Source organism: Pezoporus occidentalis, unplaced genomic scaffold (assembly GCF_034315485.1).
Source record: "Pezoporus occidentalis ecotype Australia unplaced genomic scaffold, CSIRO_AGI_Poc_V1 ctg118, whole genome shotgun sequence".
NCBI classification, from domain to species: Eukaryota; Metazoa; Chordata; class Aves; order Psittaciformes; family Psittacidae; genus Pezoporus; species Pezoporus occidentalis.
Genome location: NW_026912972.1, coordinates 270,063 through 287,781, shown reverse-complemented (window position 1 = coordinate 287,781; position 17,719 = coordinate 270,063). Strand labels below are relative to the sequence as shown.

The following is a 17,719-nucleotide window of genomic DNA, read 5'->3' as shown; positions in this document are numbered from 1 at the left end:
TGAGTGTTTCTCCACAAGTCTCTGAAGCAGTGAGCTCTGATCATCTTTGAAGACTACTGACACACACAGAGACAATAGCACTAGCAGCTCACAACCACTAAATTGATTAGATTGTCTTCACAATTCCAAGAGCTGATTATGTCTACGCTAGAATAGGGTTAAGATTTGTACCCATGTGTATAAAAAAATACCGTATGGATATTTTGAGAAAAAAAACCCAACAATAAAATACCTGAATTTGTCCTACAGATAGATGAGTATCAGTGCACTACAGCACTCTGCTCTACTAATACCCCCATCCACAACTCATGTCTGCAGATGAATTTCAAAGATCACTGAAACAGTTTTGAGGAGAGTGTTTTACCTGCAGTTCCAAAGTGCTTAAGACTTATTTCCACTGATAATTTGCTTCTAGTTTCCTGAGCTCATAAACACTGATTATGTGATTATTACCGAATTCTCAGTATGGGTTATGAAACAGCGGAACTCAGAAGGTGCATACATGAAATAGCTGCATATACCCATGTTTTGGCGAAGTACTTCCTGCAACAGTTAAGAGCAAACAGCAGTTACCAGATCTCCAGTCACATGCTCTGTTGGTGTTCCTGCTCTGTGCGCGCTAATCTGACCATTCCCCTGATTGAAAGAATTACTGACGTACATGTACTCAGAAAAAGCCCAACAAAGCATATGGTTTGGACATGGAACATGTCAAGACTTTGCAAAGATGGTATCAGAGTACTATAACCACTCGGGGGGGGGACGGACACGACAGCAACATTAATACACACACATGCACACTTAAATTGTACAATTTACCAACCCTCAGGCTTCCACGGCTACCCACTGACATGTGCTCATCTTCATCCGAAGCCTATCAAAAGAAAAGTATAAAGACAAGAAAACAATGAAAAAAACACAAGTAACAGGCAGGGTGGTAAATGCTGATGGCTTTGATGAGACAGAGGGAAAGAAAAGACATACAAAATAAATGCCTTTTTAAAAAGAATCTCATTAAACCTATAAGCAGAAAGTAAATGAAATCGTACCGTGCCCAAGGAACATAGTCAAGCATTTTACTATTGGACAAATGACAACCTTGCTGAGGTGTTCTCTGCTCACGGTCTGAATAAATGAATATTAAACACCCCGAGCAGGTTATTTCCCCACCTTCCATCCCCTGCCCCCCTTTATTTTCGCGCATTTTCAAAAGCTCCTCAGAGTGACTGGGGAGAAGGCAGAGAACTCAGGAAGTGGCTTTGGGGTTTTCCATTGCCTGGGTGGTGGGAGCTTATTTTTGGTCCGTTTTGGTTGTTTGTTTTTTTCCTTTTAAAAAGGAACTGCCTTATCCATGTCTGTTTTCTTAGTTTGAAATGTCTAGCTAAGAAAAGGCAAAAGTAGATACTAACCGAGGCATTTCTTCTGGCTCTACGGGAATAACGCTCACTGTCTTCCTACCAAGGTGGCAGAGGAAGAAAAAAAACAGAGTGAAGTGTTGAAAGGACAGATACACCAACAGAGAGCTTTCAGAAAGACACAGTGAACTTCAGCAGTGTTTAGGAGTCAGTAAGGTTACCAAATAACAGAAGGTGATAACTTGTCAGGTCAGAAAAAACCTGTTTCCCTTCCTGCGTGATCCCAGCTTAATTCCCGTTTTATTCTGCTACACACTTCTATGAAAAATTGCACACATTGACACCTTTATTTCTATCCCAAAAAACATCTCAAGTACATCTCTCTACCTCTGGGAATCAGTATACTTATAGTAATTTTGTTATTATGCCTCTGTGACACACAGCACCACAGCCTTTGAAATAGACTCTTTCCAAGACAGTTGAAGCCAGTGTCTTCCAGCACTTTAGCAACTTCTTCATCTTACATTATGGGTATTAACACAGTCAGATGTTGCTAATGGCCAAGTCCGTATCTGGTATCAACTTAACTGGCTTAGCAAATAGTAATATCTAGGGCATTGTATTACTGGAAAAAGTGAGCATTGCCGTAGCAGCAGTAACAATGCATGTGAAGAGTACCTCTGGACCAGTTAAGTACAAAGTCACTAAAGCAGCATGGATAAAAAAATGCTGAAAATTTACCTGAAGGCAGACTGGATAAGACTCAAATTGTAACAAAACCCACAAGAAGTAAGATGAGAACATACATTCCTTGTAACACAAGTGGCTTTAATGGTTCTATATGATAATCTAATCTTCAAGTGAGACAGTGGGGACAGAGGTCTGTAAAAAGAGAGGTCTCTAACCAAACCCTTGCCAGTTTTAAGCTGATCAAAAGCCGTATTCCAGGTATTGATGCAGACAGCAGGAATGGTTGTGGTTAGAGTGGAATTCACATTTCTAATACATGAAAACACCTACTTTGCAGGATTTCAAACACTATGAACTATTGAAAACTTCAACACATAGAAGCTGGTTAGCTACATTAAGGCCTACCATCCATTGTTCGATGTCTCCCCATTTAGTATCCAGACCATAATATTTCTAGAGACAGAAAAGGACAAGAAAACCCCAGAATTTAAATGAGAAAGGCAAACACAGAACATTTAGACATGCATTGCCAGGTTTTGGCTTAGCCACACAGTTCCACACATGCAAACATGCCAGGGAAAAGCTGATCCAAGTGCCACAAGAGCCCTCGGAAGCACATGCCCGGGAAGAGTTGTCCATCAAGGAGAAAGCCATGTTTCAGGTACAGCCAGGGTATGCAAGAGCTTCCTTCTCAGCAGTGAAAAAACAACAGTGCTGTGGGGTCAAGAGCAAGGAGCGTAATGAGTCTTGAATTCCTGACCCATTTAAGTCAGGACTCATTACAAGGGATCCGAACACAGAACACTTTTGAGGTGAAAAATGCTGTCAAATCACGTTTCCCATACAGATTTGTCAAGGGAAGACAAGTTGAATACAATGCAACTCATCTCTGTGCACTCTTATTTGCTGCATGCCAAGCTCCCGAGAGCTCCTGTTCAGAGCACAAGGCTTTTTGCCTACACTGGAACCATCTTAACAGCAGTGGTGTCACCAACAAGGATAGAAGAGGACATGCGTCACCAATGCAGGAGAGATGGGAAAGCTCTCTGTATTTCAGTAACAAACACCATGCATTTTTTAGGAGACTGTCATTAAAGCAGTGTAAGTTTCCCAGTTCATAATCTCTGCACAACACTGGGAATTTCCCAAATCAACTGGAATTTCCACCAGATAGCAAATTGTTCAAAGATCTACGGGTTTAACATGACTTCTCTTCCTCCTCAAACACAGGCTTCAAATCCAGCCTCAGGAAGTTTGCATTTATAATGGTGACCATGACATTCCTGCGCGAGGAAAACTCATCAGCCTTAAGCACAGTAATCGGCAAACAGAAATCCTGCTTAAGGAAGCACAATATATGTTTTAAAAGAAAATCAGATTAGTGCTTTGAGGTTCATGTATGTGTGGAAAAATTGAGCCTGTACTTGCCAGCTTTCCTAGAGACTTGAGCAGGCAGGAGCATTAACAGTCAAAACCCTGGGTAATGATAAAAACCCCAGAAACCTATTCTGCATTACACTCTGCATTTAACACTCACTCAATGGTATTAATGTAATTTTTCTTTCACTTTTAAAAACTTCAGTCGCTGTTTGTTAATAAACTAGACCAAACAGCTGTGTGTTCTTTGATATTGTATCAGCTCATTCCCACTTCAGAGTTCTTCCTTATTAAACAATAAAACTATTGTCATATTAAGGTCATCTTCGTTTTCATCTTAACAGCTCTGCAGAGAAGAAATTCTGTTATGAAGTAGAATAGGCAGTGGGGTGCTCCATTACACACCCTGGAGAGTCCAAACTGTACAAGGACCTTTAAAGGCTGCCAGTTTTGGGGTCAAACTGGGAAAAAGCAAGAGCTCACAGCAATCCCATTTATTAGGAAAAATATTAGAAAGTCAGGTTTTAGGACTGCAATTTGAAAAGAAAATAAATTAACTGCCTTGCAGATTTACATAGTATGCAGAAATGTCTCTGGAGCAAGGAAAAGAGACAACGGTTCAAAAAGCTCTTTAACCACATCCTCATGAGAACAGGGGAGTATTCCCTTTTGCTTTTACCAGCAAAGCATCTTGCTGTGTGCCCAAATACATCTAATACCCCTACACAATGCCTAGCCAAATTACACACAAGTGAAATTTCTCCCTTAAACTACACGAAATTAAGGGGGCATGACATGAACTACTGTTTCGTCCAGCATTACAAACCTCCTCACAAGTGCTTAGACAAGTTAATGCCAGGCAGAAGCATGACATGTACAACAAACAGCCTGTTGCATTAAGTTTTATGTACTTCACATAGTCAGGATTGTGTACGTGATCTAAACCTACAGATAATATGCTTTGTAGTAAACCAGGTCAGGTAAAGCCTTAATAGAGGTTTTCCAGCTTCCCCAAGAGATATATAATATTTTATAACACTAGAAATCAGCTTTAGAAACCACCGTGGTAACCGAGAATCCACACAGGAAGGATCCATAAACACGCTAATAATTTTTGTAAGGTGCTGCTTCTTTGATCTGCTGTCTCCTTACTTTCTCACAGAAGCTTCTGAATTCAGTTTTGCAAAAGGCAGATAAGGAAATAGCCCTTAAGACTTGTTATGTTAAAAGTTCCACTTAAGTCTTTTCCTCTACCATTTAAAATTACATTGCTACATGCTTACTATCCCCACATGAAAAATGTGAATGAATGTGATTACTTTGAGACTATTTATTTTAATTTATGATCTTTCAAACAACATGTCTCACCCTGCACTGAACTGGCAGCATTTGAAATCTCAGATATTTTGTCCCCTCAGCCACTTCCCGTTTCTTTCTCCATGTGGACTCTTCTGCCCCAAGGGGGCTGGTCTGAATGACTGCATGGGTTAAAGGCAGAAATGGTGCTTATCCATTCATTTGCTTTTTAGAGACCTCTCCCAGACTCAAGTTCCCTTCCATCCTGAAAACTGATATTACAATTGAATAATTCATTACATTAATACCACTGAGAGAGAATTCCATATCAGATTTACTCACTATGCGACAGCAAAACTGCTAGACTTGCAAACTGACTAGGGGATGGTGTGAGGCTAACCCACTTCTCCATGTCAGGATACCAACAGTAAACACCCTCCTGGGCTCCCATGGGGCTGCGTTTGTACCAGAAGGTTAAATTAGTTCCTATAAAGGAGATTGATAACGAGCCTGTTGGTCCACGGGTAGATGTTGATTTGAATTACTTAGTACGTACCAACTCCGCAAATGAAAACAACAGTAAGATGTATTTGTGGCAAAACTGATGGGGTCAGGATTAAATACCACAGCACATGATTTGAGTAGCTATCATCATATACACATGCACTTGAGAGGAGAACAGCATTTCCAAGCAGCACGTGCACTGCTCAGTCAAGCGAATGAAACATGCACTTAAGGCAGCAGGAGTGCCAGGACAAAAGACAAAAAGGCTGTGGTTTAAAGAGACACTAATCATTCAGCAAGCAATAAAAATACCTCGGAAAAAACAAAACCAGAAGCAATATTCAGTAAGGCAGGAAATGGCAGGCTTGAAGAGAGATGTGCATTCTCCCTCACTGCAAAAACTCTTTTGGGCCATTTCTCTTTAAGGTACTACACAGTTCATATGCTGGAAGTATGGAACAGCCAAACATCGTAACACAAAACCTAAACTCTCCCTTGTTACATAGCAAGTGACCTCGAAGTGAGCTATTGACACCACCACCATCATCTGGAACTACTAAACTGAAACCAGGAGGAGGGAAGAGATCATGACTGAGGTGGGAGGGGATTAAACAATATAAAAGCATTTATAAGCTTGGGCCATGCTGGATGAAAAGCCACACAGTTTATTTACCAAAAGATTATAAACTCAAACACAGCATCCCTGATTTACTTCAATGACTCGCTGCAAACAAAGTCACCTCAAAGTCATTTTTCTGGTGGCACATGTTAAATGTTTCTCCAGCCCCAAGTGTTTCTCAGTGATATTCTTGGCCTTCAACACACAAATGTGTGTACAGTGCTTGGTGACACACAGAGCCACCTCACCCTCCTACAGTGGCTGTTTGCCAAATTACCTTCCTGCTTATTGCTTATTCTTTGTCAAACAGTGTTTACAAAACATTAAGTGCCTGACCAGACACATTTTACATGGGTCATCTTTATTGTGCACCCCACAAGACTATGGGAGGGAAGGGGAAAATGCATGGGAATATAAAGCCTGCTACGCACCTTCCATTCCTCAGAGGCTTATTAGAAATGCTGGCAAGACTCGTGACGTGGGAACACATGCAAACGAGAATGAAAGAGAACAAGCCCTACCTTCTGAACCTGGTAGATCTAGGGGAAAAGGGGAGGAAAGAAAACAAGGAAACAAAAACTAGTGTGAATAAATCAAGAGCAATGCAATGTTCCATAGCTCATTCTAAAGGAGAGAAAAAAACACAACATTTATACAGAATATACAGCAAAACATGAAAACAAAAAGATGTACACATCAAAGCCCTGCAATTGGATAGAATGAAAGCAGCATTTAACTTCTAGGCCTCCTCCTTGTGCCCAGCTAAAATAGAGCACTCCTGTTTTCATACTCGCTAGGCTCTTGGAGGCACAGGCATTGATCTCTTCCAACCCAAACCATTCTATGAACATCTGCCCCTTAGACATGGCACCAGACCAGAGCCAAACGCAGCTGTGAGCTAGGACCTCTCTCTTTTCCAGCTTCCCTCCTTCAAAGTAATACTGCCCATTTATTCATGTGGGATGACAGTCATACATCTACTATCACAATAAAAGCAAACAGCATTAACTGCAGAAAAACTTATTTTAGGGACAAATTTTGTCCTGACCTGATGAAGCACAGTTACGACGGTGTCAATGCTTCCGCATCTTTCACCTGTGTGCAGCACAGTCTCAACTTGCTAAAACTCCCTGAAAATTTATTCCACACATTGGAGGATCTCTGCAGGTCTCTTTTCCAATTGTTAATATTTCCATGGAGCCTCACACCATTTGCAGGCCCTAATAAATGCACTGCTGACTCTACAAAGTTGTTCCATAGTCTTGAATCATTTTAATAATACACATAAGCACTACAGCCGCTCTAATACATCTGAGTTTTGTTTAAGTGAACTGCCCTTGACTGATCAGCTTTGGAAATTCACATGAAAACCAGGTATTTTCTCACATCTCCCCTGGCACTTCTAAAGCCAGAAACCCTTCATGTTAAAAACACCTAACTGGCTACATACATCCAGAAGGAAATTGCAGCTCTTTTTTCCCCACTAGCTTTCTATCTGTAGGAAATGTATCACAGCTCTGGTCTGAAAGTCTTCAGCCACCTTACTGCTTGTCTTCCTAGATAAGCACTGATGCTGACTGAATAAACACCAATGCCAGCCCTCTGCTCTACACACATCCCAGGGGAAGGGTACATTGCTGACTCAGACCCTTCAGTTGGTCAGCAGGCAGCAGGGAAGTCATTCTCCCCTCTTTTGGAATATTAAGGGAATCCCTCCATCCATCCGGGGCATCTCAGGTGAACCCAGATCCCAGTGCTGTGAAGCAGACCATACTTCTTTCAGTCCCCACCCTCCTCATGAGGTTTCCCTCCATGATCATGAAGGACAACTGCTGAACCCAGCTCAATACCTCAGAAGTATTAACTCCTAGACCTACAAGTGCAAGGGGAAATAATTAGGATCCACACTTAAAACTAGGATTCCTACACAACCCACCACCTTGCTCACCTTTTACTAAGAAAACTCTGAAGAAGAAAATGAACTCCACATACCCTGATCTTTGGTTTCTCTGTTGAACACATAGAGTGTCTTTCATTCATACACAGAAGCCAGACATCACCATTTCAGATGTGGCAATTACCTTAGGCTGTTTAACCTTTAAGCTTTAACTTCTCAATGTTGTTGTTTCACTCATGCTCTGAGGCAGCACCATGGAAGTCTTATTTTTCAAGCCCCAATGCTTCAGGATTGGTATAGCAGGTATTCCCATTGAGACACACAAGAAGTCTTGTGTCCAGCACCCTGACTGCCAATGGATAAGATAACAATGAAGCCCTTGTTCATGGCCAGACACTGTGGAGGGGGGCACAGGGATAAAGCCAAGTGCATCATCATAACTGTTCCAGTGCTTTATAAAAACTGGAATTTTAGGGTCTTCTATTAGCTAACTGGATTAGAACAGCTCTGATCCAAAATGACTGAACAAGCCAGAGGAGCGGACAGTAGAAGGAGGCAGAAATCCACAAACTACTAAAAACACCTTCAACATATTCCCTCCGCCAATGTCCCTGTGCACCCACACTGGATGTGTAAGAAAGATACAGATTAACCATCACAAACATCCTTAACTTGTCCCCTGCATACATAAGCATCAAGTTCCATGGTCAGTCCCACCCCTCCCATTCAAGCCATGAGAATCCTGCTTTTCTCTGGTTTTTCCTGCAGTGCCTTGGATTTTAAACTGGCTTCAAGCAATCCCAAATACCACAGGACCCCTAAGACCCACTGCCTCTCATCAGTGCGTACCTAATCCCTGCAAGGCAAGAAGGGGCCTACATCACAGTCAACAGGAGGGGTGAGCAGATCAAAACTGGCTGCAAGTCTTTTTCCCACATTAACTTGGCTTTAGTGTATTTACTGAATTTATGACATGCTCGAGGAACTGACATGGAAAAAAAGCAATGCATGACATTAACTGCTGGTAACATTTTGTTTCAAAGAAACACGAATTCAAGGAAGATAAAAATGTGCAAAGGAGTGTGCTGGTAAAGAACAAATTACAAAATAGCAAAGGCAAGTTTTGTGCTGTGCCCTTAAAGCAAGAGCCAAAAATGAATCTAGGAGATAAACATACTGTACTTGCCTTGAACTAGAAGTACAGGCTCATCTACTATGTGAACTAGCAAGGAAGAATCTTATCCTGAAGGTTAAAGAATGTGAGATCATTCTCTCTTCACTTCAGGTACTAGTATCAGCTTAAATTGTGGTCTCCAAGTGTCAGTCCTCAAAAAGACATTTAAAGTCTTGCCAGCAGAAGGTACTCCTACATGAAACATTCTCTACAATTAGCCCTAATGCTGCTGCTTTTATGAGTCTTGAAACATTACTGTTAAATATTTCTTGGGCGAAAGAAGGCTTTAACAGATCTTAAACCAACCTTCTAAGGAAAAAAATACACAGAAAACAATTATTCCCTCTATTTTACCTGGTGGACCTGTGGGGATAAACAGCTTGTTACTCAAAAAGACTGACCTCGCTTGAATTCACAATAAGTATCTGAATGCATACAAGCATTTGTCTCAGCATGAAGCACAACTCTTTAGACTCTGCAACTGTAAACCAAAGGCTTAATGTACATGGCAGTGTGGATAACAGCAAGGAGCACAGAATAAGAAGTCAGAAACGTTCAAGCAGTTATGTTTATTAGGTCTGTGCCTTTTTTACAGTCTCATGACCAGAAACTCATTCCCTACTAAATATATACAAGCATGCTCACCATCATCTAAAGCCAAGCTGTTTGCCACGAGCTTTTCACCGTGCCTTTTGAAAGGAAAGCAGCTTATCCATGGCGTGGTTGAGGATGACTATAATTTTAGATTTCCAAAAGAACAGACTACACAGCAATTTCTCCTCTCAGTTATGTGCTTCCCATGAAATAATTTCTGCCAAATGAAGAGCTTGCTATGATATTGTGTAACCTTTACCATTTACCTGTAAGCTTTACTACACAGTTGTGACTAATCTGGGGTGTACTCTTCATGTATGGTGAGCCAATAGAACCAGCACTGGGCATTTTAATAGCTTTCCAATAAAGGTGCTGCTCATTCCACCTACATATAAGAGAACAAAAATCTCAGATACCTGGTGCTTCTACATTGGTATTTCATAGATTACCAGACTGGTTTGGGTTGGAAGGGGCCTTAAAGCTCAGCCAGTTCCAACCCCCTGCCACAGGCAGGGAGACCTTCCACTAGAGCAGGTTGCTCCAAGCCCCTGTGTCCAACCTGGCCTTGAACACTGCCAGGGATGGGGCAGCCACAGCTTCTCTGGGCAACCTGTGCCAGCGCCTCAGCACCCTCATAGTGGTTAGACCCTCAAAGTCCAATTTTTCTGTAATGGCAAGCAAAACATTAGCTAAATCACAGATGTAGACTCCCGACACAAAAAATCGCTCAATTATTTTAAAATGAGGAACCTGCAGCAGAAGATTAAGAAATGCCATTAATACCAGACAGTGGGCAGGTAGAGAAGCCAATTTCCAGTCCAAATCCAAATTATTAGAACACCCTACTTCACTGCAAGCAAGAGCTAAATTGCCATGGTTATAGCTTGTAATGGTATCATCTGGAAACTTTTAACCCAGACCAGCAACATAAATATATTCTGAAGTAATCCATGTTCCACAAGAAGCTTGTGTGGGCATGTACATTGCTTTAAGCATGAGCAAGTACACTCACATGCAATAAATGTATTTATTGCTTTTTAACTTCCATAACTGCCCCTAAAAAGCCTTCTGAAGCAGTAAAACAAGTGCTTTAAGTTCTGGTTATACAACACAGCAGTAGTGGGAATGTGCTATTCATTCCTCTGAAAATTTTGAGAAGGAAAATGAAGATGGCAGAAAAGAAGGTGTACAGACATCAGTACCCCAGTACATTCTCCTCCAAGGCAGGGGGAGGTGCCAGCTCTCTTGTGTTGATCCCTGCTTGGAATTTTCTGTATTTAAGTTTTCTTTTATTATATCTGCAAGACACCCATGGCCATGAAAAACTTCCTACAGGCACTCTTACAGGCTCCCCCTCGCATCTGAGGCTGACATTTCAAAGAGCATTTTATGCTCTTTGAAAAAGCTACAGAACAGTCGAGCTTGCAAAATATTAAACAAATGTGTAATCGCATTATGCCAGTGAATTACAAACCAAACTGTAGTGGAGAGCTGGCTTCACTTTCACTAAATCTAGTATTTCAGAGCAACACCCTGTAGGATTCAGGTTTTACCTATCCAAATTTTCACAGTTTCAGATCACCACTCTTCAGTTACTAACTGCAGGACCATTCAGACAAGTGCTAGTTTTCAACTTACTATGACACCCTTTGCAGCAGCAGCTTTTAATCTTCAAAGGGGTCATCAGTTCCATTAAAGTTATCTGCAAATTAGATGGTAAAACCACTGTCAGCTGCCATGACACTCGTATTTACTTTGCTGCCCAAACACAGCATCTATTGGTTGCTTACCACAGCTCTGCCAAAGGCTGCTCAGCAAGTCCCATCACTCAGGCCACAGGCACAGCAGGCAGCTTGACAGTATCAAAGTCTATTTGCAGTCCAGGCCTTCTGACTGTGGTCCAGGTTGCAAGAAAACATACTTCAAAAAAGCTGAAGCCATAGCAGGAAAAGGCTCCTCTCCTCCACAAGCACTGTGCTTGCAGCAATGCTCTCCTGCAGCTCTTACTCCTGGTGTATTTGCACGTACATCTAACTTATAACACTGCTGTGCTTACAGGCTGCTAAGATACATTGAGACGTGCCCCAACTAGACAAGACACTCCAGCACAAAGCTGAGCATAGGCAAACTGCCCAAGTGCTTCCTTTGCAGGCACTGCTGCAGCCTCCACCAACACTAGTCTGTTATCACATGTCCATTCACTGTTTAAATGCTAAACTAAATCCTTCTCTGCACTCTAAAGCATAGATGTATATTTAGTCTTCCAACACCCTGCTCCCAAACTCCTTACTTCTTCCCTTTCCTTCAAAAATAATTTGAAAACAAATAAAGGTATTATTACTATTGACTCTGTTCTGCCTACTCTGCTGTCTTCATTAAAGACACATCAACAAATACCAGTTTTAAGTCCTCCTGGTTCAGCCCACCTGCGCCAACCCATGCTTGGACCCCCAGTCTAATAGCACTAGTTTAGCTTCTGGAGGTTCAAACCAAATGCTGCTCTCAGTTTCTTGTAGTGAAAGAACATTTAGCACAGCTCCTAACCTGTCAAATGCAGCAGGAGCAGAATAAGCCTTTTTGGTCTTTAAAATCATTCTGACAAGTGAAGCCCATGATGTCCCACACACTGACATGCAGAGGCACAGTAACTTTGCCACTGATATAAAATAACCAGCTCTTACAGAATTTTGGAAAGACTACACCAGGCATTTAATCCAAATGTTTTGCCAAGTTCAGTTTCTACCATTATTTCTGCCAACAGGAGACCACCGTTGTCACAAAACAGGGGAGACCACAATGCCAAATTCAAGACAATGAAGCAAAACAGGTTACAAGGAGATCTACACAAGGCCAAGTCTACCACATGAATTAGACTTCAAATGAACTGATAAAAACCTACCCCCCCAATGCACACACATACAAGCTGCATACTTTGAGATTTAATATTAGACTTTGATTCCTAACTAACCACCAGTGAATAATTATACTGGCTTCACCATGATAAAATTCTTGCCACAATCCATATTTTTTTCCAGGCTTGTTTATTTGCTCTTCTATGATGATCAACATTAGCAGACTATTACTGTTTCAGCGAAATACAGATCAACCCTTTGTTTCATGATCTCGGATTATACTCCGGAAAGAAGATGACCAAAACACCTCCCCAAAAGCCTCCAAAATACCTCTTTCTGCTGCCTCTCCAATTCCTTCATCCGGATCTCCCGTGCCTCTGCCCGCGCCGCTCGCTTTGCTGCGAGTCTTGCTTCAGCCTGCAAAGGGGAACACAGCAGTGAAATAAAAGCTGCACAATTCCACACGAAACACACTTGTTAAGCAGGGCATGAAATATGGAGACTTGACTTGGCAAGACTGTAAACACATCTGTAGGAGTTAATTCTCTATTGCAAGTAATGGCCCTGCCTCCCATAATTTGTTATGCTTCACAGCCAGGTAATACACCCTCGTGTGGGCACTACCCTCAGCCAGGAGTTGTGTTTCACAGCACTTTGCATTTCTTTAATTACTATTTGTGTGGATAGAGAGGAAACAGCAAGATTTGTTTATGAGAGGCAGGGTTTGCTCTTCCTCCCTCCCTTTGTGGTGCAGCTTATTTTTATTGATGAATTAATCTGACCAACAGCAAACACATTATGTGCCATCTTTCCTAACCACTGACGCTGCGCACATATACATGGGCACAGCACTCAGGTAAACGCTGCTGTTGAGCGTGACTATGCACAGCTAAGGCTGAAATGCTGGATGCTGGGGTGGGAGCAGGGAACCTGAGAAAACGCACTAACTCAAAGTCTCCAGACATCCGCATTCAAGTCCAAACCTCTCCGGAGTGGAAACCTGCCAAGAACCGGCCTCCCGGGAGATCTACAGTGCTTCCTCATTTCAGCCCAGCTGGAAGCACTGCAACAGCCTATACAGTGATATTTCTAAATATTCTGTGTTTCATCCCAGGCAAAGCTCTTCAGTCTTATAAAGAAACATGTAAAATGAGCTCAGGCTCTGTACCCCACAGCTGGGAGCAGTATGCCCAGTGAAATCCAAGATAGCTCAGCAGGGAGCAAAAGGCATTGCTCAGCCAGTCGCCCCGGTGTTACACCCAACCCCTCTGCTTCTGAAACCTCTTACTGTAAGTACAGCATCAAATTTAACAGGAACACTTGCAGTAATATGAAGGTCAAGCATACAAAAAAAACAAAATGCCACAGCTTCTGACGAGGAGGAAAACCAGAAAGAAGACAGGTGCCATTTTCCCTTCTGTAAGTAAAGTCACCACCTGAACCTATGGGAAAGGGCAACAACCTTCAAAACTACAACAGAAAACATGGGAAAAGTTTAAACAAATGAGTAGGTTGGTTGAAACTTTCAGCTAACAGAAAAGGGCCAATGAAAACCAAGCACAAGACAGTGTATGGGAGGACCAGGAGCCTTCTCATCACCCACATTCTACTAAACCCTACCCTAAACAGCCTCAATCCCTAAATACCTCCACAGCTCAGCTATCAACATTCTCCCTTGTTTCACTGCATTGCCCCTAGACACAAAACTAGTGGGCAGGCAGATTCCTCTGGATGACCATAGCAGCTCCCCATTGTGCAAATACGATCTATTTGCATGAACAGTTTTTAATCATTGCAACACAGTCAATTTCAGTCTGAAACATTACTTACAAGAACAGAAAAACCTTCTCTGAGGGTAAAAAAAAGCCCATGGCAGAAAGAGAAAAGGGATTGTTTTGCACAAAGTGCTATTCTCTTTTCAGTTCATTGCTTGAATTTAAGGGTAACTGGCTCTGCCGCAGACAGAAACCGCAAAATGCACCCGGTCTTGTACCTATAACAGACCTCTGTGCCTGCTCCCAAAACATGCCCCTTTCTCATCATCGCAGGGTGTTGTTACTTACAGAGACAAATGAAGGCAGGTTCCAGCGTACAGGCATGTAGGGGACTTGGATTAGATCTAAGGCAGAAGCTCTTCCCTGTGAGGGTGCTGAGGCGCTGGCACAGGGTGCCCAGAGAAGCTGTGGCTGCCCCATCCCTGGCAGTGTTCAAGGCCAGGTTGGACACAGGGGCTTGGAGCAACCTGCTCTAGTGGAAGGTGTCCCTGCCCATGGCAGGGGTTGGAGCTGGATGAGCTTTAAGGTCCCTTTAACCCAAAACATTCCATGATGATTTGATGATTACCACAAGTGTTTTCAAGGGACCGTGTCTTCAAAAGCATTTGCCAGCCTGAAGCAATTTGTCCAAAAAACAAACCAACAGCCCTGCTGCTGGGCAGATATGAGGTGGAATTCCTGCCAGGCAGTCCTGATTTACCTGCAATGTTTGCAATCGCTTATGACACCCACTATATAAACATAATCTAAAGATGTATGCTAAAGGTGAGAAATCACAGGACTGACCAAGTATGATACAGACTTTACGTGATCCATTTCTGTCGATTCAAAAATAAAGCTGCAGTACCTCAAGAAGCCCTACTCTGAGTCTACCCCACAATCAGTACCACTGTAAATAAAGGACACTGTCAGAGACAAGGGTTGCTCCAAGCTATTTACCACAGAAGGCTGCCAAACAATTCATATGACACTGGGTAACAACCACCGTCTTCTGCCAGTAGCTGCACAAACGCAACAGGATCATGTCCCAAGGAAGGAGAATCTTGCTCCAGGGACACCAGGTCATTCATGATTTTTTGGGGACAGAGGGAATAGGAGATGTACCTTTAATTCCTTACAGTTTAGAGAAACACTCCCTCATCCCTGCAAACTGTAAGTAGTCTTAAGAAACAGCACAAAAATTAAGGTAAACCACTTTACTGTACACACATTTGCAAATCACACCTGATTCAAGTAAATCGAAGATAACAGAACTGTTTGTGGTGGAAGGGACCTTAAAGCTCATCCAGCTCCAACCCCTGCCACGGGCAGGGACACCTTCCACGAGAGAGGTTGCTCCAAGCCCCTGTGTCCAACCTGGCCTTGAACACTGCCAGGGATGGGGCAGCCACAGCTTCTCTGGGCACCCTGTGCCAGCGCCTCAGCACCCTCACAGGGAAGAACTTCTGCCTAAGAGCTCACCTCAATCTCCCGTTCTGGCAGGTTAAAGCCATTCCTCTTGTCTTGCTCCTACAGGCCCTTGTCCAAAGCCCCTCTCCAGGTTTCCTGTGATCCCTCATATATGTAACCTGTCATTTATTAGTATAAATTTCAGTGCCAATCCATAGAGCACCTCTAATTTATTCTATTTCAGCTTTGCAGCCCTCCACCTGCAAAGCCAATCTGCAAACCTGTAAGACATGCAAGAGGAAAAGCACATTTTCACTTAGTATTTTTGACTAACAATGCCTTCCATTTTGGAACAAACATATTTTATATTTATGAACTTTTGTTTTCCCTGACTGCATGGCTCTTCAACATACAAACACAAGAAGCAGTATGTTCTGATCCTTTTAAACAGCTTCTGAAATTTAAAATCCGCCACTGGCACATACTGGTATGCTGGTAGGAAGTCAACAAATTGTTATTCCACCCAGAATACTAGTGTATTAAAGCAAGTAATTTTTACCATATCAAAACAAAGGATTTGGGATCATTTGAGCTGGAAGGGACCTCGGGAAGTCTCCAATCCACCCTCCTGCTCAAAGCACAGTCAGGATCAAATTTGGATCACGCTGCCCAGTTGGCTTTCGAAAATCTCCAAGGCTGGCAGCTCTACAGCCTTTCCAGGTTCCTGCTTCACTGCCTGACCATCCTCACAGGGAATTAACCCCAAATCACGTCAGAACCCACTCTCAGTTTAAAATCACTGTTTCATTCTCTTGTTATGCATCCCATAAGACAGCCTGGCTCTTGGCTTCTTTAGTAACCTCAGACTGTATGTCAGAAGGCTGCTGTTGATTCCTACCTTAAGGTCTGGTGCTGTGCATTAAATCCTGTACATAAACTGGTAGTTACATTTTTTTAAACATGCTCTCAGTGGAGTCCGGGTGCTATTTAGATGATTACAGAGTTATTTTCATTGTGGTTCCTGATGAAATCACCACCTCTTCTGCACTGGACAAAGGTGGTTTGTAAGGGACAAGCCATCCTTCACTAATGGGTTTTTGAAGCCACAGCAAAATGAGACTACAGGTGACAAGAAATATGCAAAGAGAAGAAATTCTCAGTGCAATGATGTGATCAATACAATAAGCAATGGTCTCTGTATACAAATAGCACTGATAAAATGATTAAGCATGAATCAAATACTTCCAAATAAAATCTACTTTGCTTCCTCAGGTTAGGTTGGTTAAGCAAGACTGCACATGCTCTCACTCATCATCCATCTTCCCCTGGCACTTTAACAAAACAGGACCACTAGAGCCTGCAGAAGGGTAAGTCAGAGCTCCCAGATACTTACAGTTCCCCAGGAAAGTCCTCATCTGACAAAGAACAAAACCAGTCCCCAGCTGCAGAAGTCAAGCATCCCACCTCAGTGCTCCCAAACCCTTCTCCTCTGAAGCTATGCATGAGCCTCTGGAGAGTGCTCTCCAACCTGGTTTGCAGCAAGCTATAATCAGGTTGGTCATTCAGTGATCAGCATGTGCCCTTCCTGATCCCCTTTCTACCATGCTTTAGTTGACAGAATTACTTTTTCAGAATGGAATTCTTTTATATCCTGTAGGTAACACTGGTAACAAACCTGGCATCACTTGTGAGCTCAGAGGAAGTAAATCAATCGGGGCAGGGATGAGACCGCACCTAACGCTTACTGTGTATGATTTTATCAAAGATAACCAAAGTCTCGTAGCAACCCAAACACCCAGCAAAGTCTGCAGCAAGTGTGGAAGACAAACAGGAACCATTACATAAGAATTTCCCTGTGCATAACCGTAGCTCAGCTACTGACAGGAGCAGCTACCCGATCAGCAACCCACATGGCACGGATGCTCCCAATACAAGCTCCACTGTCACCTACAGACTTTTAGACTAATGCACAAGAGTGTAAGATTTATTATGGACCTTTTCCTCAAAAGCAGGGGGATGACTAAACTTGCACAAGGTTGTCAAACCACACTCTTTGAAAGTCTTGGACTCTGCTTTCACATTAATAGTTCTATGCTATAAATACCTTAATTTCTTGCGCACCGTGCAAACAGCAGCTTTAATTTCACACTTCTCTCTCTGTGCTGACTAAACCAAAACAGGCTTTGCTTGGATGACT

General features: G+C 42.5%; 1 protein-coding gene across 2 annotated transcripts in view; it reads right to left on the bottom strand.

Annotated features, from left to right (window-relative positions):
* LRRFIP1 (LRR binding FLII interacting protein 1) overlaps positions 1–17,719 on the bottom strand; it is a 108,064-nt gene that overhangs the window by 49,018 nt on the left and 41,327 nt on the right. The window contains exons 2-6 of one of the 2 annotated variants that reach the window (XM_062642233.1): positions 12,689–12,775; positions 6,363–6,380; positions 2,451–2,498; positions 1,410–1,454; positions 824–874 (exon numbers count right to left, since the gene is read on the bottom strand). In XM_062642233.1, coding sequence (XP_062498217.1) covers positions 824–874; positions 1,410–1,454; positions 2,451–2,498; positions 6,363–6,380; positions 12,689–12,775 — 249 coding nt within the window. The remainder of the gene's footprint in view (positions 1–823; positions 875–1,409; positions 1,455–2,450; positions 2,499–6,362; positions 6,381–12,688; positions 12,776–17,719) is intronic. The other variant, XM_062642239.1, reaches the window with a different exon arrangement.